This window comes from Vanellus vanellus, assembly GCF_965231255.1.
Source record: "Vanellus vanellus genome assembly, chromosome: 5".
Lineage (NCBI taxonomy): Eukaryota > Metazoa > Chordata > Aves > Charadriiformes > Charadriidae > Vanellus > Vanellus vanellus.
The window spans coordinates 32135077-32159639 of record NC_138910.1 but is presented as its reverse complement, the minus strand read 5'-3'; the positions used below and the strand labels follow the sequence as shown (position 1 = coordinate 32159639).

The window sequence follows — 24563 nt, the reverse complement described above, 5'->3', positions numbered from 1 at the left end:
ATGGGGGGGGTGGATATTCTGAAAAGTTCAAGCAGTTGTTTAGGCATTTTTCATGAAACAGCATATTCTAGTTGCTTTTATTCAGAACAACTTTTGCTCTTCAAATTCTCCCTATTTTCCTTTAAAGCATTATGTTGTTCTAAACTGCCGCAAACCTTTTTTTTTTTTTAATTTTAACTGAAAATAATAATTTAAAAAGCACCAATATATTTTTTCTTTCAGTATTTCAGAAATGTCAGCAACCCCTTAAACTCAGCTCAAGCACTTCTATAGCTCTAGGCTGTACCACCCAAGGAACAGAAACTCATAGCCATCTATCTACCCACCTACCTCCTTCACCATCATATTTACAGAGGGTTGTACTGATGGGAGCTCTGAAAGAATGAAATGTAATGCAGTTTATAAAAGGAGCTGGATGTGAATCTTTCCTATCTCAAAATCCAATAAAGCTTATGATTTTTATTGCATGTGGGAGTCCTTTGGTCTATGTAATACTGATTAGCAGCTTGCCCAGTAAGTCTGATAAAACCGGAAAGTACTTTCGAATATATTCTGGCCAGAGACACCTGGGAGTGAAGTGTGCGCGTTGCAGCTGATGGGCCCAGGGGCACACACGTACCTTGGGATTTCTTCCTTGGTTCCATTCCTTCTCGCCATGGTTTTGTTCTGTTCTCTCCAGAAAGAATGACTCCAAGATTCTCTTATCCTTGAATCTTCCCGGAAAGGAGGCATCATCTCAAAACTATTCCCCCTTACCTTTCCAACACACATGAACCCAAAAAATTTACAACCTGCTTCAGTCAGGGCTCCTGGCTGGACTTTAATGGATCCCAAACAGAGCAATGCAGCATTCTTACTCCTGATCTCATTTAAACAAGGAATCACCAGGAATAACATTACTCCAAGTCAGCAATGCTTCCCCGGTGCTAATCAGGCCATTAAAAAGACATAAGCAGTTTGTCTGGCGCAGAGGGACAAAGACAACCACAGAAATGAATCAAAACCAGGGAAAAATTAGAGATTAGAAGTAATAATACTCCTTTCAGCAAACCACAGCCTGAATGCATGATAAGTGGCTAAAAGACACAATCGCTGCAAGATCTAGAGACAAAAAAACATGTCTCCTGACTGAATGAAATGCAAATTAAACTCGCTCTGGTACAGAAGCATTTCCTTCACAGGGCAGTACTTAACTGCCATCGGGAAATCCAGGCCCCTTCGCTGCAAATGAGGGCTGCCATAGCTCACCCTCCCTGATCTCGCATCAGAAAAACACACACGCTCAAAGTCAATAGTTGGAGGGAAAGGAGGAATACACCCAAATGCGGCAGGCTTGCTAGAAGAGATTGCCGCGGAGGCTCCCTCCCCAAATAAGCAGATGGTTTCCAGTTAGTCAGGGTCAGGGACTGCCCGTGTGGTTTCCTGCCTGCTTGCCTTTGTAGCTTATCTAGATCTCATCAAGATACGCAGTCCAAAAAAATTAGAATGGCTAAGTACAGAAATTAGGGAAACTAAATACAAATGGGCCTTGGCTTGCACTTGTGCAGACAAGCAGGGGAATGCGTGCCCGTGGGTGGGATGAATGCAGCGGTGCCAACGACTCTGCCGAGGCAGCCACGTCGGGCTGCGGCACATCTCACCTGCAGAGGCCAGGTCAGGTCTCATCAATGCCGCTGTGCCCGCCCAGGCACCAAAGCTGTGCCTGACTCTATCCAAACCTCTCTGGGAAACAGCTCGGCTGCTTTGAAAATACCCCCGACATCAATTTACAACCCTGCCTGCTTTACTGTGGTGCTGGCAGGCCAGTTCCACGGCGTATCCCCGTCCAAGGCTCACGGTCCCCGCAGGGGTGGCACACACGCACTGCACATCTACGTGTTTTGCAAAGCTGCGGGCAGACGCTGGTCCTTGCGATGCCACGCATGGGAGCAAAGCAAAAACCCGACCAGGAATGCACACACAAGCTACCATATGGAAAGGGCGTTCTCAAATTAAACCCTGAAACCCAGATGAGATCTGAGCGAAGGACAGTTTCACTTAAAGGAAATCTCTGAGGTCAACCAGCAATTAACTGAAAGGTTCTGATTGAATATGCTATTGACTGCGCTCACATCAGACAGCTTCCTGTTTATTATACCTTATGGGCTGTCTAGGTGCCAAGACATCAAACTGTCAATAATCTATTAATACCAAACAGCTCCTCCCTCCTTACTCCTCCACGCAAATACTCTTAGGTGAAGAAACTGCACTAAAAAGATGGAAATTTTTGAAGTGAGATGGAAATGAGCTTTTTAGGGTATTTTTCGCTTGGTTCCAGCTGAAAGTACAGCAACATTCATAAACAATATAACACGCAGTCTATAACTACATGGAAAAAATTGTGTTAAAAAAAATCAGACATGATTGAGACCATATCCTGAAATCTGGCTTTCTTTTCCAAGCCATCTTTAAACAGTCTAAGTTAAATTTAATTAACAATTTACAACAAGGAGAGAGAAGTTATTTAAAGAGAGGCCTACAGGTCCTTAACATTCAGTGTCTGGGAAACAGTTGTATATAAAAAAAAGTTTTAATGAATTTAATAGAGAAAAGCACTTTAATTAAATGCTGTCAAAGAGGATTGTATTAATGACTGCACACAAAGGAATTTAAAGCAAGCCAAGTATATTTAGCAAATAGGAAGTAGGCTTTCAGAGGCTGCAACTATTTATGTTTCTGCCATTGCAATGCATCTAGGAGATCGCATTGCCAATTGAAAGCAGTTATGTTATTAGATATGATTTTATTTAGTATGGATTATTAAAATTTCAAATGCTGCAGGGAATACATTTATTTCACTTCTAAAATGAAAGAACAAAGATATTTCCTGCTTGTTCAGTACGAGGAAAAATAGAAGAGGAAATAAATAATAAATAATAATAATAACTTAGCACTTAACTAGTGAACTGCTGTCCAGACAGATCTTTTTATGCGGCCCGTTGAGTCCTGGAATTTTAGTGTGTCTCTTTCTTTCTGCTACAACTGGATGGATTCGCAGTCGCTAGCGCAGCTTCCCTCAGCACAGCACGGAAAGAGGAGCCGGCTTTTACTCCTCATGGGCGGGATACAATTCCTTGCTGATTCCTGTGGTAGCACAAGGGACTTCTGCGATACTCTTTATGTTTCAAATCTAAAAACTACTAAAATCCCAAGAAGCAAAAAGAAATCTAGGTTGCCAAGCTTTTTGCAAGCAACACTGGGAAGACCAAGGTTTCCTAGACCTAACCAAGCGACTTAGCCACACAGCTCTCATAAAAGCCCCCAACAACTATGGGTCGCATTAAGCCTTTCTGCAGAATGTGCTCGCCCTCCTCAACATCCACGCGATGGGACTTGTGGCAGGGAGCTCTTCACAATCCTCCCTGCCCATGTGCCTTGGATTCAAGCGCAGCACATCAAATGGGCATGGCCTAGTATGGGCATCATGTGGAGATCCAAACCATAAATTTGAGAAAACGCAACTAGAAAATTCAAGGGTGTCAACATTATTTTGTACTACGATGGTACAAATAGCATAAAACTAAATTTAATCCAAACTGGAAACCGAGGAATGTTTTTTGACAGAAAGTTAATGAGATGGCTGGGTTTGTAATATCCAGGATACGTTCTGTGATTTACCACATCCTTTTTGCCATATGTAATGGCAAGACGTTAATAACGATTTTAGAAGTTTCAAACCTCTTATAAGGTCCAGAGGTACCTTCTGCGTGCTTGTATGCCTTGGTTTCTGAACACCAAGTCCCTTTTAAGTTTCAACTTAGTTTAATGTCAGTTAGTCCCAAATTACTGGTTTTAAAATATATTTATTTGCACTTCAATGTAAGACTTTTACCATCTAATTTGAAACATGAAGAAGCGAGAACTGCGGGAAAAGACATTGGACAAGAGGGATGAGGAGATATCTACTTCCTTTCACAAGGGGAGTAGCATCATAAATGGTGAAGTTCAATTTTCAAAATACATTATCTGATTTTTGTTTAAGACTTTAATAAAAGTCATGTGTGATGTGTGTTGAGAATGTAGCCTTTGTTGTTCCACAGCTAGGGATCTTGCAAACAGCTTCACTTTGTCTGTGCCAAGATATTTTGGAATATTCTTTGAAACACTGTAAGCATAGATGACTGTGAGAAAAAATATGTGCTACTGTACTTCTGGATACTTGATGTGTGAGAACAGTGCATACACACAGAAACATTTCCTGTTTCAATCTGCAATTCCTGTAAAAGTCCATACAACATGGAACAACATACACAGCATACTAACCCTGAAAAAAACATATCCCGGCACATATTACAGTCTCTGGCTATTTCCAACCATTCAGAAACAAAAAAAAAAAAAAAAAAAAAAGGAAAAGAAAACGAATTTCCAAAAAGACTGGCCCAGGGCAAGGAGACCGAGCATCTACATCCTGCTCTGTCATAGCCTAACGCCCAGCACTGCCCAGAAGCTGCACAACTTCGCTGGGGGATGCTGTGCAACACAGAAGGAAGAGCAGCTCGCTCGCTCGCAGAGATCTTTGGGGGACAAGCAGTGCAATGTGCTCTGGTAGCACAATACAATCTTGTTTCCCTCCCCATGTAATTTTTACAATTGCCTATCTGCACATGAAGGCCAGCTGCAATGATCCAGGGCTCCAACTTTATCCTAAGATTTCTGTAAGGAGCCCAAGAATAAAATGTTGCATACGGCCAGCAACCTATAAACATTTACACATCTCTAAAGCCTGATGTTATCATTTATGTACAAGTGTAAAGGACAGGGAGTATTTAGGGAGCATTAAAATGACATTAAAAAGAGCAATAATTTTAACGGCAAAATTTTTCAAACGTAAATGGAACAGAGGCTCATCTAGTGGCTTTTCAGCCTTCAGGATTTGCCTGCTGCCAGCCAGCAAGCTTCAAAGGTTATGTGAATTTAAAGAGCTTTATTTAGCAATCTTGCTCTAGATGTTTGCTCATCCTCAACCTACTACGACTCTTTATAACGCTGGCAGCTTAGCAGTTACGAGAGGGCCAGGACTGGAAGAAATAAGAGCTAATCTGGTCAAATTGTGTGCGAAAGGCAAAAGGGTGAGACGACAGGGGCAAGAGCTACAGTGATGTCATTTGCTAAAAGACGACCTGTCAGAGCAACATCAACACAAACCACCACCTTGCTGATCGCTGCCAAGTCTCCACAGTGCTAAATCTGCACATTCAGATTTTAAGCAAAGTTTCTGCCTGAAGCATCCCCCTGCAGGAGCCAGAGCAGCCTGAGCAGAGCTGCTCTGGGGCAGCCCCACACAAGCCACCATCTGGGCAGAACTGCCTCTGCCTCGAATGGGGCAGCACCTCCTGCATGACAACACACGTGTCCTCGGCACCAGGGATGGCCTTTACTTCCACCACGCTGTCAGTACCCTCACAGTCATCTTCGCTGTAAGAAGCTGGCGAAGAAAAACACCGTCCGTGCTCTCTTCCTGCCCTGTCCTCAGTTGATCCTGGACCAAATGAAAGCTGTTCCGGAGCAGGTGGCACTGAGGTGGCCTCACAGTTCCAGGAGTCTGAACAAATACGGAAAGGATGTACTACTTTGACAAGACTAAATTTGTCACCTCAGAAAAAAACCCAAACTATCCACCTTACTTGATCTGCCATTTCTAGGGTTAAATGCAATAGTACTAAACCTAAACTAATTTCAGAACAGAAGCACTTTTGCTTTAATTGCAAGTACACTCCCCACTATCATTTCAAGGGGAATCGCAGGCTTAAAGTTAATAAAAATCAGCAGCACTTTTCAGCCACATTAGATATCCACACTAAACAGAAACAGCTGAGGAGGCGCAGTAGGCAGGTTTGGCTATAGCAGTCAAAGCTCAGCGGCTTTCCACTGCAATTGTGGTAATTATCAATCACAAGAAGCTCTATCGGACACCTCTGAGTTGAATGTAAGGGGTTCGTTGTCTGATATGTGCTCCTGTTGCCTTTGTCAAACCTCGTGAGAAGCTCCTGAACTACTGTGGCTCGTCAGGAAAATACTGTGCACCAAAAGGATGGAAAAACAGAGCGCACAGCCACAGCTTTTGTTCCAAAACGCAGCGTACGGCTGCAGGGCACAGTACTGGAGCAGTATAAGAAAGCATTTCAGAGGTGGAAGCCTTCTGAAAGTTTCGCATGTACTGCTTCCTTCGAAGAAAGAGTCCCTTACCCTCACCCAAAAGTAGACACGATAGAGATAAATGCTGAGCGAGTGGCATTTGCAATATTTATTACCTTCAGCTTTAATACTGCACAGAAATAGAAGTTACATAGTTTGAGATTTTTTTGAGTTTTTTGAATGGTTTAGATTGAAAGGAGAAACTGAAATTGACTGCTATTATCTAATTTTGATTAGAGAGAGAGACTGGAACTCCAGATAATGTAATGACTGAGGAAGACAGATATTCTCCACTCACAAAATTCACGGATCTCATTCTGACATACATTTCCCCCTGTAGTTATAAATCAAAGACAAAATAAATACTCCAGCTGCAACCCACCCAAATCAAAGCTCTGGGCTTTTTGAGTGGAATGAATAAACCTGTGATATAAATATCTCTAATAGTCCATCTGGGCTTGTTGAGTACAAGTTGCCTCACCAGTCTTGACCACCCCTGTGTGAGCAGACATCACATCCAGCCATGGAATAAGGAGCAAGGGGAATCAAAAAGCAGTAGGTATTCATTTATGGTCTGCCTTTTGGGTGCAGAGAAACAATCAAAAAACAAAACTATCAGGGTGCAACCATTAAGAATGAATCACAGGGCATGCCATCCCTACAAAAAAATTTGTCTACATAAAACAGTAAGCAACAATGTCAGAGAGCTAGCATGGTTTGGGACAGTAGTTTTTGTCCAAGTCTCCAAGAGAACTCAGTCCTGATTTCCAGTATGCGAAATGCCCTGCTGTAATCCACACAAACACGGCAAAAACTTACTGTGCACATCATCCTATAGATCATTAAGCACACCATGTTCCCCCATGGAACAACACAGTTTTGCTTCACTCATCATCTACGATTGCCTAAGTATTACTAATTAATATTATTTTTTAAGAAAAGAAATTTTAAGTCTCACTGTTTTTTCCATCTGCACACTATGCACTGTATGACCTATGAACTCTAAGATGTTGTTTAGAATCAGATATTTCATTAGGAAGCACTACTGTGGTGTTCGTTCCTCTCTTTATTACTTCTAGAAAGAGAATATGAAATTAGTTTCATTGGATTGCCATCGCCACTTGCCTTGACCCATTTTTACAAGGGCTCCATGTTCTGCTGTTTTGTATTTCATTGTCATTTCTAAAATATTTGTTCCCTTCCATCCCTCACAAAATGACAAAATTAGTATTTCATTTACTTCTGTGGTATGTTATTTTCCGCATATTTAAAGAGAGACCACAATGTTTGCAGTGAACACACAATACAAAAGAGCTTTCCTACAGCTTTCTGCTATGCCTTCTTTTATTTACTAATGTTCCTCCATGATTTACGATCCGAACTATTATAAATTGCCAGATTTGTCTAAATCAAAGCTTCTGAGAAAAAAAGGGAGGAGGGACATAATTTTAAAAAAGTGAAAAAAGTAACAGTGTATCAGAAAGCATGTGAAACCCATTCCTGTTTCTTTAAAGTCAACATTGGACTGCTCTTAAATCAGTACGTACCTACCAGCTTCAGCAGATTTATCTGGCAGCTTACGCAGAAAGTGAAAGCCAAGGTTTCTCTGCTCTCTGAATAGTAGGTACTTTGCTGCAATGGTAGCTCGTTACTCCAGAGAACTGGCTTATCCACCCCAACCCTCCAGAGACAACAGCTTGATGCATCACTTTCCCAACTGAGTCAGGTTTCTCTGCCCCAGCAATTAACAATGAATTAGCACTATATTAAAGTGCCAGGCAAGACGGTTACTCTCTGGAGTGGTCACCGTGGACACAGCAGACGAATAGTGGGAGAAGGAAGAGAAATTACATTTACTGTGTCCCAGCATGTCTGTAACAAACACCAAATCCCTGGTTGGCAATGGGAAGCGGCTGTAGGCATTTCTCAGCATTAACACTCCAGAAAGGTCCAATGCCAGCGAACAGCCTGGGAACGGTAGGGTTTAGCAAGGGATGGAAAGTGAGACAGCATACCCTCACCTCTGCAGAGCAGGAAGCTAAACACAGAAGCATGAGTGACTACTTTGCATACAGTCTGTCCAAGGGATCTACATAAGAGCCAGGCCAGGCCAGACGAGAGGTCCAGCCAGGATCCCACAGCTGATGGTGGTGGAAGAGGATAATAGGGCAAAATTATAATAACGCTTTCCAGGATACCCTCCCATCCTCCAGGAACCCGTGGCTCGGGCACTCCGTAAATCAGAGGTGGTGTCCTTGTGGTACCCAGCTAGCAACAACCTCGCAGGTCTTTTCCTTCGTCCTACAGCAGTGTTTTGTGATTACACCACATTGCACAGAACAGGAGGGAGAAAGAGCCACTTAGTGCACACCTGAATTTCTTTAAAAACCAAGCAAGCGGCTGTGGAGAGCTCAGCCTGCAAGCACAGCAACATGTAGGTGTAGCGTGGATGCTTTGCAACCGGCATGTGAAGGAAAATCCGCACTCCGGCACGTCCATATGGTCACACCCGATGCTGCCAGAGAACACAGCCATGTCACAGAGCTCCACAGGGCTCACATTTTATGACTCCTCAGCACAATAACAAATAAATCAAGTGTGCAGGGAGGAATTTTTTGTGCACTGAGCTTCCACTATAGACATTTTTCATTTCAGAAAAAGGAAAATATTTGATTAAATGGATTAATATATGGCTGATGCAAAAAATCTAATGGAAGAAAGAAAAAAATGAAAACGTTTCTTTTTAAAGCCCTGAAACTAATGCTAAACAGTGAGGTACAGGCTAGTCATACCAAAGAGAGGGCAAGAACCTGCCACAAAATCAACAACAATCCCTTAAACATCAAGAGCCAAGTTGCGTCCAGCACTACAACAACTGCCCCACTGTGCATACCCTGCCACAGAACACAGAAACCGTACCTTGGCCTTGGGGTGATTCCCTCACTGAAGGTATGCCAAACCCTGTAATCGTCAACTGAATTACGCAAAACCCATCACAATGAAATCTTTGCCATTTCCAAGAAGCCATACGAGGGGAAAGGCTGAAATCTAGCTAGCCATTATCTTTTTCCTGGTCATGCCTCTCGTGATGATAGCCAGGATTTTTTTCTTCCAAGTCCTTCAGCCTGACAGAGGGGTGTCCCCAGCCCAGAGAGGGCTCGATCGTGGCAGCAGAGAGCTCCGGCAGCAGCACGGGGCAGCCTGTTTTCAGGCTCTCCCAGTCTCACAGCTGGAGGAGCAGGAGACTCAAGCATCAGACACAAGTTACCATACACACACCAAACCCATTGCAGCAGATAGAAAGATGGGGCGGGCAGAGAGAGTGAGCAGAGGTAAGAGCCTCCTGCCTGCTTCGGTGTTACAGAACTGCACCTGCTGTTATTCACAGTGCTGCTACACATATCTTCTTCAAAGGACCGTCGTCTTGACATCAAGGCTGCAGGTAAGGGTTAGACGTAGCGTGCACTTTTCACTAGCAAAGCCCGCAAAGCAAAGTAGGTCGGTGACTGCACCTCTTGGATGTTTCAACCCCCTGCTAAAATGCAACCAGGCACTGTGGCAGACATTCCGCACCCGCCGCTGCTCGGAGAAGGAAATGAGAGCTGCTTTCCCACTTGACACTACAGAGGGAATTTCAGATAGGCAGAATGTAATTACTTGGCCTGGAGTTCGGCCAGGAGCGGGGCCCAAGACCCCTACCCTTATGTAAAGTGTCACAGAATCTCCAATGACTGCAAGTGCGAGGACCTCAGCTTTACGTCTCTGGCTGCTGTCATTGATTCTTCATGGCTAATTACCTAATAGTGACCCTTGCAGCAAAGCCAAAAAACAAACCTTGCTGCTTGAAACAATTCAAGTCCTACTTGAAAAGCTACAGAAAAATTGCTTGGTGCGGGGTATCTTTTGATAGTAGGGAGCAGGTGGACAGCAAGCCTCACGTGCCTTGCACTGATAGCGTGCCACTCAGAAACCTACTGGGGTTTTTGGATGGGCAAACATAGCTTTAAAATGCAGCACCCCCAAAACACAAGCCTCCTGTATCAACTGTATACCAGGGTCTCCAGAGTTTTGCTGTATGTAGTTGCCAGCTGGTTCCATTTATTTTTCTTCATTTTTCATATTTTGACTGTAATAAATAATTAATCCATGGCTTTGTAACTTGCTGACAAATACAAATGCATCGCATTCCAACACAGTGTAACGTGTCACTCACAAGAGCCAACCTGCACAATGCAGAAAAGTGATGTGCAGAAGGCTTTGGAAAGTAGGCTAATCATCAAGGTCACCCACAAGAACTCAGGGAAACTTCTTCAAACTGCCCCTTAGAGGATATTCCTGCCTGCTGTGGGCACCAGAACTAGGTTAATATGTTCAAATTGACACAGGTCTAGTTGTCTTCCCACATGTTAGCTCTGCCCTTTACTCTTTTGTAACTTCTTGCCTCTAAGACCCCACAAACTTTTGGGAACATGGAAGACAAAACTTGCAATGTTAATTACTTAGACCACTTCCCCTACTTCATAGCTCTGCGAATCTGAACCCCAGGAAATGCATTTTTTCTTCTAGGCAAAGACCACATGGAAAGCAAGGAGGAAGTTGGTAGCAGAAGAGACAAAGGAGACTGAACTAGGCAATAATTAATCTGGGTGAGACCAACGTGTTTCAGAAGGGGCAGGACTACAAGACAGAAAAACCTCCCGCCTTTGAAAAAAGGTGACTAGATAGTTGGCAGCAGTGCTAGCAGCAGCACAACAAGAGCCGTGACAAAGAATAGAGGCTGAATGCCAAGGTTCACAGCAAGAGTAGCAAAGCAGTGCAAGCCATCATCAAACAACAACGGGGAGAGCAAAGGTGGGAGGAGGAACTGTGAGATTATCAGAGAGTCACGCAATGGGATCAAGTGAATGGCACCGAGTGCCAGTGGCAATCCAAAAGGATGGTCTGCTCTGGAAGGCATCACTTCAGCTTTTTAGATTGGAAAAACATCTCCTGAGCCTCTCTTGACCGTCAGCAGATGCCTGGATTTGTGGCATGCATCACTAGTTATTAGGAATACACCTAAGGCTGATTTTCTCTTCTGACTGAAGCTGGAAATCCAAAGATGAAAAATCTTGTAGTATTTTAATTTCATTTTCCCTACACATATTTGTATCTATTTATTTCTCATTCTATTAAGACCTGAGACAAGGATAGAACAAAAGTGCACAACCCAAAAATTCACACTAGTCACAAAGGTTGTGGAGAGGAGCAAAACAATCCTGAGGAGGCTGTGAAATGAAGGCCTGTTCCCTGCAAAATACTCATCACGGTCATTTTAGAAGTACTTAAAAAAGTTTCAGTGAATATAATAAAAAACACTTCTCCACGTTACACTCTTCAAAACCTCTGTCTTAACCATGCACAGACAAACTTCCTCTCCTACCCTCCTACTTTTCCTGAAGTGTTATCTGTCTCCTTCAAACAAAAGCAAATGTAGGCCTGCAGTTGCCTGTTGGCCATTTGAGAGTGGGTATCAGGGGTGCTCAGGTTCTGTGAGAAAGAGTGAGTGACCACGTCCCCACTGCTGTTCTGCTTCCTAAATAACTGCACATTTCTTGCTGTTGCTGAGGAACACATTTGTACTCCTCTAAATGTTGGCAGCTTTAGACAGCTAAATTGTGTTTCAGCCACAACACAGGTACTGACATCAAGGGAGCTCTATAATATCACTACTACTGACCTTGCTGTTATTGGTGGCATGGATTGTCACATCTCTTCTCTTCAACCACCAACACAAACCTGCACACACTCACACACATGCTTCAACATACACACAGTGAGCTCTGGACTTGAGAGCTGTGGCTTGCATGTGGCCCTACAGACAGATGGAAACTGGTGTGTCTCAACGTGCAAAGCAGAAGGGAGCAGGAACCAATTGCTTCTCTCTATCTCTGACAGCTGTTCTCCCCCCACAGACACCCTGAGAAGGAAGTTAGCGCTCTGACCTGCACAGGCTCAGGAGTGAGCTGGACAACATGCTGCATACGCTCACTGTGATGATGTCTGGATTCTTCCTCGTAGATCACATCCCTCTCGTGCTGGGGAAGGTTCAGGAAGCGGCGAATGGTGCAGAGGTTCTCCCAAAGGGTGCGGTTTTCCGGACTTGGGTTTTCTTTCCAGCGAAGCAGCTCACACAGCCAGCCCTGCAACGGTGGGGTCAGCACAGTTAATTTACCAAGCACTGAGGAACCAGACGTGAGCGGAAGGTCAGCTAGGCCTAAAGCTCTGTGTTGCAAGTTTCCTTGGTCTCATCTCACACAGAGCACCCCCTACCCTCAGCTGCCCTCTGGTCTCAACAAATCCTTGATATATTTATTATATTTCCCGCAAGTTGGAGAAACAGACACAACCAGCACTGCTTAATAGGAACCAGGAAGCACAGCATCTTGCCCCCTGTGGTAACCATACCATGTTTTAAACGCTCAGATATAAACACTTTTTTCTATAGAAAACCAGAGTTGAAATAAAGGTGCATCTCCACTTCTGTTTGAGAGCTCCTTTATTTCTTCATCCAAGCAAAAGAAAAGGAGACATAACCCCTGAGACTTGCTAACAACCCTCACGCTAAAGGTTGTAGCTGCAGGACCAGAAATCGAACCACTACTGAAAATGTTTATAAGAAGATACTATCAAGTAAAGACCTCCCGCAGCTCTGAACCCCACTAAAATTTGCCAGCTTTAAATAATGAAGTGACCACTTAGAAGACACTACCTCACAGAAAGGGAATCCTCTAGTATTTAGCAGGAAAGCAACCAACAGGGTTCTGCAGAAGTTACTAGAGAGATCCAGATACTAGGTGGAGGTAATTCTAAACCCAACTACATATCATAATAATAGTAGATTTTGTTCCTGCTATATTGTTTTAAGGTTAGTTTGAAATGCCTTCAAAAAGTTACCACCGTAGGAAATCCTGTAGGACCTCTCCATGAGGGCTGAGGGCTCAGACCACAGGAGGGAAAAGCACCAGGGCTCCAGGAAGAGGAAACCACTCTCAAACACAAAGCCAACCCGAGAGCACAATGGCAATAGCTGTTAAGGTGAGGACAGCCCTGTGTGCGTTGAGCGTGTGTGGCAGTGACCCGGCGTCCCCAGCAGGTTAACCAGGGATGGTGGCTGTTGCTGCACCTGCCCGAGGGGGACGACATGGCCAACCCCATCCTGCCTGCCAGCAGCCGGCCCCGCTTGGGGCTGGGGACAGCGACTCCCCTCCTGTGCCTGCACGCAGGAGATGCAATGCAAATGACAGAATATGAGAAGATAATGCCGAGGATGCTGTCAACGCGCCTTACTGACTCCTGTCAAAATATTTTACCTAGTAGCTTTATAACCCATCATTTTCGAGCTACAACTCAGCATTTTGACACCATTTTGACAGGCACCTTACAATACCTAAAAGATAGCTCGATCAATGTTAAAGATGTTCTGCACGAGAAGTAGCCAAAACTGTATTTTTCCAAACAGTGGCTAGAGCAAGCTGAACAGCCAGGTTCATTACCAGCCCACATAGGGGGGTTTTGGTATTGCTTTTTTTGTGTAACAACTTGTAAGTCATTGACAACTTCTACCGTGCACTCTAAACCCCGTATATAATATCATAAGCCGTTGTTTGTCTTACTCTCCACTGTGTCTTCTTGCCTTCACCCCCCACCCCCCCCCAAAAAAAGGCAAGATTTGATTATCTCCGCTGCATCAGCCAAGACAGCAACACCAGCTGTTCTCATTGTGCAGCCTCTTCCTCACGGCCTACATGTTAATAACCTGATCATTCCATTTTCTCCTTCAACTGCCGGCTGCAGCACAGCGAAGAGACAAAAACCCAGGCCCATCTGCAGCAGCTGTAGGCACTGAACTGTGAAGCCACCAGGGATTTATAAACTAATCTGTAACACAACACTGCCTTGTTTTTACAAGTGAGAGGCCACATTTGTGCAGACCTGATCTTTTCTTGCAATAAACTAGGAGGGTTGGGGGGGGGGGCAAGGATGAAAACAAGATATCTAATCATTTACTTAGCAAAAAAAAAAAAAATCTGCATTATGTTTTTGAAGTATTTTGACTGGTATTTGGGTAATTTCTCAGCCAGGTGATGTCTGCATTTTAATGCTGGTTGGGCCACATCCCTTGCCCTCAGTTCTCCTCTTTCCCTTTCCTCTGCTCAGAAATCCCCCCAAACTTTCCCTCTTTTAGAGAGAAGACAGGAAGAAAATCTCCCAGCTCCACAGTGTTTTCTCAGGGGTTCCTCCATACGAAGGAAATAATTTTTGAAACGGAAAACAAACCATCTGTGGAAAAAATAAGCTCCCGTTTCTGCCTGTTTTCAGTGATCTGAATAAGGCTCCAACTGAACTCTTTCAAATGTTTCAAGCAGGTATGTTTAACATCTCCCGAGGGATGCTGCAGCATGAAGACCAATCGTTTAACAGAAAATACACACAAAACCCCACACCTGGTGTAGCTGGAGCCCTGTGCAGGACAGCCCTGGGGGAGGACGGCTCCTGGGGCTCTCCTGAGGGCTGTGGGGTGCTGCGGGGACGGCTCAGTCGGGCCACCTCCCCTTCACAAAGTTGGACCGGCTAGCCCGACAGCGACCGCTGCATTTTGATTTATCTGTCCCGTTATAATCAGCACTCATTACAATCACTTAGAGCAACACTACAGGCCTCATTATGGACTAGGCATTCGCTGCCATTAGTCTTTAAGAAGGATAGCGCTCAATTTGCCTGGCAACATGCGAGGTCCTGACCTTGGAGCTATTAGGGAAAAGATTAGACTGCAGTGTGACCATGTGTGCAGACATGAGCAAACCAAATTAATTTCTGGCAAAGGGAGGCACCAGGCAAAGACCCCGCCATCCTGAGGACACCTGAGAACTTCTCCATTCCCCAAAGGAGATAAGCTAATGGCACGTTTAAAGGAGCCTGGTTCTGAAGGTGAAGCACATCCGTGGTATTTAGAGAGATATTAATCCAGTTTCCCCACAAAGTATTTGCTTGGCTGATCAGATTAAGGGATCTAGCCTTCAACAGCACACCCCCACCACAGCAGGCCCCAAGAAATCTGTGATACTTCACAGCCTCAGACATATTGCACCATGTGTACCCAGCTGCTACAATAATTAGCTTATGAATGTATCAGCTGGTTCTGTGATTTTTATAAATAATAACTAACCTACAGAGCAGAAAGATTTTCATGAGCCTAATATTAGCAAGAAATTGCAAGGTGCGCCTAACTCTGAATTGTCATTGTGCTAAATGCCCTGTCTTCTCTCGCGTTGTGCAGGACTGGATCTCCCCCAATGCCATTTATAAATATTTATTTTTGCATCGCAACGGCAATGTATTTGTGGCAGCTTTCTTCACAACAGCCATCATTCGCTCACCCCCACACATACACACACGTACCCACTGTGTGCATGTGTACACTTCTCTGCATCAAATATGTCCTTTCATTGCTCTTTTCCTATCCTTCCCTTTATTTATTCAAGCATTCATTCTCTCATCCATCCATTCAAGACCCTATCTATCCATCTATGGGGCTGCTTATTAGGCAATAGATTTGGCTAATACGTGGGAAAACACAGCGCTGCAGCTTACTCACACATTCTTTATGATTGCAAGTAACCGCCTTCCCCATGCGCAGATGAAAAGTCTGCATCGGCTTTTTTTAATTATTTATTTAAATAATCTTAGCACGCCATCCAAGAAAGTTTTGCAGTACCAGGCAAAAAAAAAAAAAGTGTAAATGTCAAATAAAACAGTGACAGATGACAGTATTCTCTATTGAATAGCACCGTTTCTTCGTGCATGTTCAATGAGAACTCATGAATTATTAATACGCAAATCTCCCTTTTCTGTTAAAAATCTCAACTTGGGGTTTTTTGGTTGCAATTTTTTTTATTTTCTTTTATTTATTTCTTTGGGTCTGTGTATGTTACACAGAGCTTTCCAGGAGGATTATTTCATTTAAGAAATGCTAACATACAGAAATTCTTGGAGCTACAGCCATTCACAGTGAATTTTCATCTATAGCTGCATTTATTGGCATAAAGAAGGAAAAGTGAAGAAGGAGACGCTATCTCACCACCTTTTCCCCCACTCATCCACAACATCTGAGCTCACTGCACTACAAGTAAATCCAACGTCTGTGAACGTATTCTGAAAATCTAACAATTAACACATCCTTCCCCCGATCCGTGATACGCTGTGTTTCTGATCCTGCCTCCCCTGCACATCACAAGTCTCGCCCCACTGCACAAACAGCCCCCTTGACTGCCACAGAGTTACCAGGAGAGTTTGATACGTGCCAGTGTCAATATGGGTGGCAGAACCCGGCCCTTAATGTCAGCTTCTAAGGTTCTCAAATGGGAATGTCTTCCATTAAAAATAAAGAGAGGAGGAAAACCAGCACAATTAAAAGATGCTTTTGGCTCTCCAGTCAGGCACACCCAGTGTTTGTGGTTACAAGGAATTCTGCTCAGAACTTCCTTCATTTCACCCCAAAACTTATAGAGGCATCGACAGTGCAGCCCAATTTAGCTCATTAAAGAGAGATGCAGAGAAGTGCTGGCCTCTATTTTTGTTGTTCTCATGAGACACGATAAACATTTTCTAAGCATTTTATTTGATAAAACAAATAATATCATATTAATGTCCTATTTTTAACCTCTCTCTCTGTCTCCTAATCAAATACATTTCCACATAGCTAAGCAAACAACAACAAAAATCTGCAGGAAGCCAGCCATTCCCATTGTGCTTTTATGCTGTTAAAGAAACAGCGTGCTTACTACACCAAAGCATCAGCCTTGGCGCACTCAAACCCCCTTGAGGGACAGTTAGCTGGTGCTGCGATTGTGAGCCATATTCTCTGTCACTTATCCCTGAGCCCTTTTTAGCAGCTTGACCCTTTCACTTTTGCTAGACTTACCCCGGAGCAGGGGAGGCTGCTCCAGCATCCAAGAGGTACCAGACTACAGATAGGGTCAGGTTTTCCAACGCTCCATGAAGGTATGCACAAATATCCTGACCCCCATAACTGCTCCCTGCAGATCTGCTGCCCTGCAGTCAGCCAAGGACCAAGTTTCTGATTAAGCACAAGAAAGCATGTGGGAAGAGTTCAGGCTTAGTTATGCTGGGGCTACAGGACAGTGCTTACACTTCGAGTGGCATCTCTACTGAAAGCCACCGCAGGAGGCGGCATTTGGGTGTTCACGGTGACTTAGTCACAGGCAGCCTTTCCGCTCGGGCTAGACCATGAGGCGCTTCGAGCCTGGATAAAACTGCAACTAAACAGACCTCATGCTTCCCTGCACTTACATTGAAATTATTAATAATAATAATAATACAGCCAGTTTTCTGTGCTGACATTTTCTAGGGTCTCCAGTGAAAGCATGAGTAGGCAAATGAAGAGTTTTTAGTAAGAGTGATTCAGGAATAAATCTCAAAAATAAATGTAAAAGGCCATTTCCTCACCCACATCATCAGTGCAGAAAATGTCAACATATGTGACAAAAGGAAAAAAAAGCAGCAATGATCAACGCAAGTCTTGAAAGATTAGGAAAGAAATGCTGCGATCCCCTGGAGAAAGCTCGCTTTCTACGCGGGATCACAGGAGTCCTCTGGACAAACTTCCTCAGCCTCTCTTCCCTCTGCTCAGTTTGGGACTCTGCAGTGTGAAATGAGTCAGATAATATTCAGCTCTTGTTCCTTAGTCGCCAAACTCTCTTTCCATGAATCCAATAAGTGTCTATTAAAATAAATAAACCCCCTAATGATTCAAGATAACCTAATCAAGAAAGCTGAAATGGATAAAAGACTAACTGTAATGGAGAGTTCTGTCATGGCTTCAATGAATTCTTGATGAGGGCCGGGGGAGGGGGACTGAACCTGAGAAGCTTTACTTGGAGCATTTTGATACAGTTCAAGGTTAATCACTCAATAGTCTAGATTTTCTGAAATGCGCAGTACTTTCCCTCCCCCCAAAATTCAAGGCAAAATGCAAAGCGCTTTCACGAGGGCCAGTTTCTCACCAGCCTTATAAAACAGGAAACAATAGAAAAAAACGGATGAGGTACATGAGCCCTGACATATCTTAGATTCATGGAAACACCAAGTCTGCTTACAGCTCTTGGCCTCAGAGGGAAGGATGCTGTGCACTGAGGATATTTCCAGCGTGCCAAGTTCAAAATAGCCTCTCCCCACGCTGGAGAGGAAGTGTGGGCTTGTGGTTAGGGCAAGCAGCCCGCCATCAGCTCCCAGGTCTGCCAAGGACTTCCTGAGCGAAGCTCCAGCTCCACAACTGTCCCCACTTCACTCAGCTGCTGAGAGGCTAATGCACTGCTGCAGATGCTGTCCTGGATGGGGGTCACACAGTGACTGCATATAGAAATCTGTAAAAAAGAAGCTAATGTCCAAAGGTAATGCAAAGAAATTTTAAGTTCAGTCAAGGAGAGAAATGTCTTTCTGGATTTCTTCCACATGTAACAAGAACATCAAAGTATCAGCATAACAGATATGCCCCAGCTGTAGAGATTCACAACATCATAAACACACTGAGATGCTACAGTAGTAAGAAGTGCCCTATATGCATACACTATATATGCTACACATCTTCACCACCAGCTGTTTTTTCTAGCTGTTGTTCATCTTCACTAGAAGCTAATTAGTTTAAGGGCACAGAAAATACCTATTATAAATTAAAACGGGGAGAGAAGACATCCCATCATCTCAAATGAATACAAGGGAATATAAGTTGGAAAGGAGAGAGAGGGAAGGACAAAATAAAGGGTTTCTAGAGCTAACCCTGCCTCAGAGTGATGCTGCTCATCCCTCATGCAGTATCTGTACTTTCTTCTCGGACATGGACAGGAGGTGAGGGCACGGGCAGGTGGACATGTTGCTGAGTCCTTTCTAGTGTGGGCTCCTACTGTGGGGCTAACACCCACCTTGGCCAGAGAACAGGCTTCCAGACAATCCTGGCAATGAGGCAGGGATCTCAATAGGAAAAGTCAGAGAAAAGGCAAAGAACTATTGTAGGGATTTCCATCCCTAGGCCCGGGTGTCTCTTAACCTGAAGTGCCTCAACTGAAGGGCTTTTCTGCCCCAGCTTCCAATCCCCAGTCAAGTTTGGAGTTTTTTTGTTCATTTTTAAACAGGGCAAAGATATGAACCAGAGACTGGGCTTTGCCAGATTGTGTTTTTTTCGAATGTTTTTCCATGGGGTCTCTCTTGCTTTACCATGGTGCAACAGGAACAAATTCCAGTCCCTTGAGGAAGAATTTCAGTTTCAAGGTTTTACTTTTTGTTTTCACTGGACTGGTGAAGGTCAAAACCTTCCATTTGCCCTGCCCGGGGCAGATGCCCAGCAGCATGTGCCCCACTTCCCCACGCTGCCCCAGACAGATTAAGGAGAGTCTCTTGTCCTGGGAGAGCTGTGGGAAGTTCAGCGTCCTATTCATACAAACTTTGCCATCCCTCAGACTGTCAACAAGCGCTCAAGCCAGCTATGCCCACTATTTATTTTGATGGTGACTGTTTACTATGAAAAGAACTATATTCCTAAAATCCTTTTGCACAGACTAAGAAAAAAATGTCATCTGAGCACAGCAAGCCTCTGCTAGGACTCTCAATAGCAGAATCCAGAGCCGTTATGCTGCTGCACAGTATTACAAAAGCGCTGGCGCATAGTCATGGGGGAAACGTTTTTTCTGAAGTTGTACTGTAGACCAGTTGCAGAACTGGATGTAGAAGCCAGTTTTCACAACCAACAGTCCAAACCTGAAGCACCCAAGGTTGAAGTCTCCGCCTGTCCCACTGCCCAGCTCTGGAGACACATCAGCCCCTTGGACCTCTCTTAAATGGCACACCGGAAACCCATCTCCTCGTGAATTAAATATAACCAGGAGAGCCCAAAGCACAGACTGGAAACCAAATCCTGGTGTTCCAGCCACTCTCAGAAACACTCCCAACATGATAGTACAGGTCCCAGGTTTAGCCATTTAAAGGACAAAGGGCACTAGCAGGTGGCATCCCCAGCGAAGCATGCTCTCCAGCGGGTACATCACTAACAGCTGGCAAGTAAAATCGGATGACAGCTTTGGAGGCTGTGTTAGGAGGGCACTGAGCCCCTCCGCTCCTGCTGCCTTCAAAAATACAAAGGGATGCATGGCACTTCACAAACAAGACTACAAATGTCTAGATGTAAGTTGCAAGGAATAGAACGCTTATTAAGGTAAATAAGTGATGAATAAGTCAATGTCTAAAATGAACGGCTTGAGATCTCTATGAAGGTGGATTCCCTTAAAGAAATCTCACCATACTACCTGGGTACCTGCTTGAGGCCCTGTTCCTTGCATTTATGTTGACTTGTGAGCTCTGTGATTTGTAACCTCAGTTTATAGCAGCTGCCTTTCCCTTTAGTTGCTGAACCGAGACTCTGCCATGACTTAAGAATAAAGATGGCTACTTGTTAAATTAGAAGTCAATTAACTCCACCAGTAGATGATGCCACTTGCAATAACGGCTCTCAGTGGGTACCACTCTTCCTGTACGAAGACAGGAGACGAAATGAGGCCTCCATTGGCTCTGGATGCTCTCTCGGGTACATGACATACAGCCCTGCATATAAAATGTCAAAACAGCCCTGTCGGAGATTCACTGGCTGCTAAAACTGTGAAGATCTCACAGCACCGTGGATTGCTGTTGACAGAACAGCAGCGCCCAACATAACACATGCCTTGTTAGCAAACTGGAAGCCTCTCAGTAGTCTGGGGTGAGGGAATAATAGAGGAAGCCAACGCAATGCAAGACAGGCCTGTGGAGAACAGCAAGTGAACGAACCTTGGCGGAGAGTCCAAGCAAACCCTCAGACTAGCTCTTTTTTCCCCTCTTTCAAACTCTCTCTTCTGCAAACACGGGCAGTTTTCAATGAGCGCTTCCCACCACGTAATTTAGCTGCTGAAATCAGCAGCATCTTCACCAGAAATGCCCATGAATGGCACAACTGCCTTCACAAAGCACCGGGAAAGTCCCGCCGCTCATTTTCAAACAGGCTAGATGTAAGGCAACATGCCAACCATCCCACCATGCCAGTGGCTCTCCCCTACACAAGCAGCTGTGTCCTTGCTTTTGGCATTCTTCCTGGCCACTGGGCACCCCAGCCAGCAGTGGGACACCACAGGCACACGGAGGCAGGCCGGGGGGCAGGCACGCAGGTGGGCTTTGGGGCAGGGGGAGGCCCCATCCCACTATGGTACTTGGCTACAGCTTCTCTGTGCCTGCCTTCCAGTGCCCCCATAAACCACTTTCATGCTCCAGCAGAGCGCTATGACATCTCAGCATGGCGAATGCTGGGTCATCCCAGGGAGCCAGTATTGCTTTGGCAGGGCTGTGAAACAAAAGAAACATCAGCCTCAGAAACACTTCTTTATTCGCTGCTGCTGAAGAAACAAAACCTTTATGTGCTGTAACTTTGCTTTAAACAAGAACATTTGTGGATCCTGTTCTTTAACCTTTTGCATCTGGCTTTCAAAATCTGCCCTGTTCTTTTTCCACGTGAAAGACTACGGAGTTTTTTATTTTTGTTTTGGTGCTGGTGTGCAATGCTGCCAGAGAAGCGCACTCAAGCTGGCACAGACCGAAGCTGGTGAGCCACCCAAATTATTGTTGGGTGGTTCAGTCCCTCTCTATTTCAAGAAGCCTCTGGGTATAATGACAGGAAGCTTGCCGGCAATTTGAAGCCAAACCTCAGAGAGACTGGCATTCAGTCTGTGTTAAACACTCCTTATTAAAAGCTGTCCAGTCCGGATTCTGGGTGGAACTTTGATATCTGCATGGAGTAAAGAATAAGGGGCACGTTTGCAAAATCAATTGTGCAGTTTTTATATTTACTGCACGTTTACCACATATGTCATTTATTACACAGTGGAAAACCGTTAAATGCACAGTAGTTGTGCCAAGTGGCATTATGCTTTTAACAGCTTTATTCGTTTAACAGCTCCAGTTCTCATTATATTTTGCCATGTGGTACATGAGATTTTTATGCATTTAACAGTTTAAGAGGGTTCCATGGTATTTTCCTTTTATGTATTTCATACTGTGCCTGGGATTTTGTTGGGGGGTAGAGGGGTTGCGGACTGCAACCCCTGTACCCTGACAAGAGAAAGCAAAAGGCAAAGAAAATTAATGATTAAATGAGGAAGGAAAAACGAATCAGACCTCCATGTGTCAGGGCACAAATACTTGTAACAAGGACAAGGCTCTCCCAGGTGCTTTGATAGCCTTTGATGCTTTGTTTATACGCCTTTCAGCCTCTTATTTTACATCTACTTTTATGACTACAATATTGTTTTCCTGCACAGAGGAAAAGAAAGTATGTATTTTGCAGAGTGCACGCATCTAGATACTTCTATCGCACTCTGTCATTGTCACAGACACATTTGTGCATTTTTACGTGCATACTAATGCACTCTCCTAGCACAACTGAGTAATTTCATCCAGGATCATAAGAAGCCCTTTTCACTGAGTAAACAATTCCTACCAACGGTCTCCAGTCTACTTGCTACCCGTCCTACAAAAAATTCTGTCTGTCATCCTTTCAACAAAATCCCTTCTGGTGCATTATATTTTTTTAAAGAGTTGGATGAAATTTTTAAATTAATGGATCCTCTTCAAGAATTTCACCCCGACCTAGGTTTGCCTGCATGTATTTTTTAAACCCAAGGTGGAAATTAATCCAGGAGAACTCAGTGCAGTGCCCTCTCATGCCTTTTTGTAAAAGTGATTGGATCCGATGTGAATTATTCACATGGCAATACCGTATGCAGCACATACAACGTGCAAAAAAAGGAAACACCTGCCTAATAAGTGGTTTCCCATTGCCTTCCCTCAGTTAATCACTTAAGAAAACAATTGCTCTACCTGCCAAATGAGAAGGATACCATCATTTTGAAAGGTCCTTGTCCCACTAGCAATGGTGTAAGTTATATATCACAAATGGGAAAAGACATGAGTGTTTGTATAAAAGGGGAGAAAAAGCTTGGCTGTGAGCTCATCCTTTCCTCAGCCTATTTTAAAAGGGAAAAGGAAACCACTTAAGCAGGCAAAAGCCAAAAACACGACAGGTTCCCCAGAGATGAAGATTATTATTATTGTAGGAACAGATGTATTTTTATTGGTGGGAGGAGGAGATGGGTCTAGTTCCAACCCCAGAGTTTGCTTTAAAAACAAAACCCCGAAAAGCCCCGCAATAACGAAATCCCCTCTACCACTCACCTGACTTTTATTGGCAGCCACTTTGGCAAACAGAGCTTGAGATACCTTGGCCCTTTTCATCTCCTGTTGGATCTCGTCATAAATGGCAGCTGTGATGTTGACGTTGGCGCCATCCGCCTTAATGGGGAGGTCTGTTGTTGGTGTCGAGGTTTTGGCCTACCAAGAGACCATGAAAATAATAATTAAAAAAGTGCTGCTTTCAGCCCAGCCATCTGTGCAGAAATTATCAAAGGATTTCAGTCAGCTGATGCCAAACTGCATTAGCTACAGAGGGACACTTCCTGTCCATTATTCTAATCAGGTTAATTGTGATTGGAAATAATTGCAGTGCATTCCTATAGGACATGCAAGGCCCTGTCAACTCTCCCCCTCTCCCTCTCCCAGCATGTTTATTGAGCAGCTCAACAACAGGATAGGTAGCCGGGGCACCCGGCTGCAGGCAGTTGCTGAAGTTGGCTTTGCCAGCTAGCTACTGCGGCGCAGGCACCAGCCTCTACCTTCTCCCCCCTCTCTAAAAGTGGCCTACACCTTGGAGGAAGAGCCAATTCTCCCAGAAAAAATGAGTAAATGGGTAGAGGTCTCTAAATAATAAATTATTACTCAATTTAATGCACTCCCTCAAGTCTCCCTCATCCTTTATTAAAACTATACGTATGTCATTTGAGTATGTATGGTTTCCCAGCCTTATCATCATTATGCTAGCCAGACAGTCACCTAATTTCACCTAGGAAATCAGTGGAAATGAAAAAAAAAAAATCATTTCATAAAGCTGGGCTTTGGCATGCCTTTGATGTGCTGCCCTCATTCTCCTAAACTCATATTGAGATTTTGTGTATTCCGCTGCACTCCTTTTAATTGAATGATTTCCCATCAGCTTCTGTGACAAATGAAGGACAAAAAAGGATGCTGCCAGTACTTTCCCCAGGCTGGACTACCCCTACAAGGCTTCTATCAATACAGTTCAGCAGGCTGCTACAAGACTTTTATTTTAAAGCCCCTCGGCCGTGGCAGTCCCCAGGACGTACTGGCAGGCGAGGGAGAGAGGGCAGCGCGATGCTCGCTAAGCACTCCTGGTACCAGCA

The 24563-nt window shown here is 44.3% G+C and overlaps 1 protein-coding gene across 1 annotated transcript in view; it reads right to left on the bottom strand.

Annotated features, from left to right (window-relative positions):
• Positions 1–24563, bottom strand: part of SATB2 (SATB homeobox 2) — a gene marked incomplete at both ends in the record, with an annotated part of 130558 nt that overhangs the window by 10495 nt on the left and 95500 nt on the right. Inside the window, 2 exons of the mRNA XM_082484363.1 lie at positions 12159–12356; positions 23482–23637. Of these exons, the coding sequence (XP_082340489.1) occupies positions 12159–12356; positions 23482–23637 (354 nt within the window). The remainder of the gene's footprint in view (positions 1–12158; positions 12357–23481; positions 23638–24563) is intronic.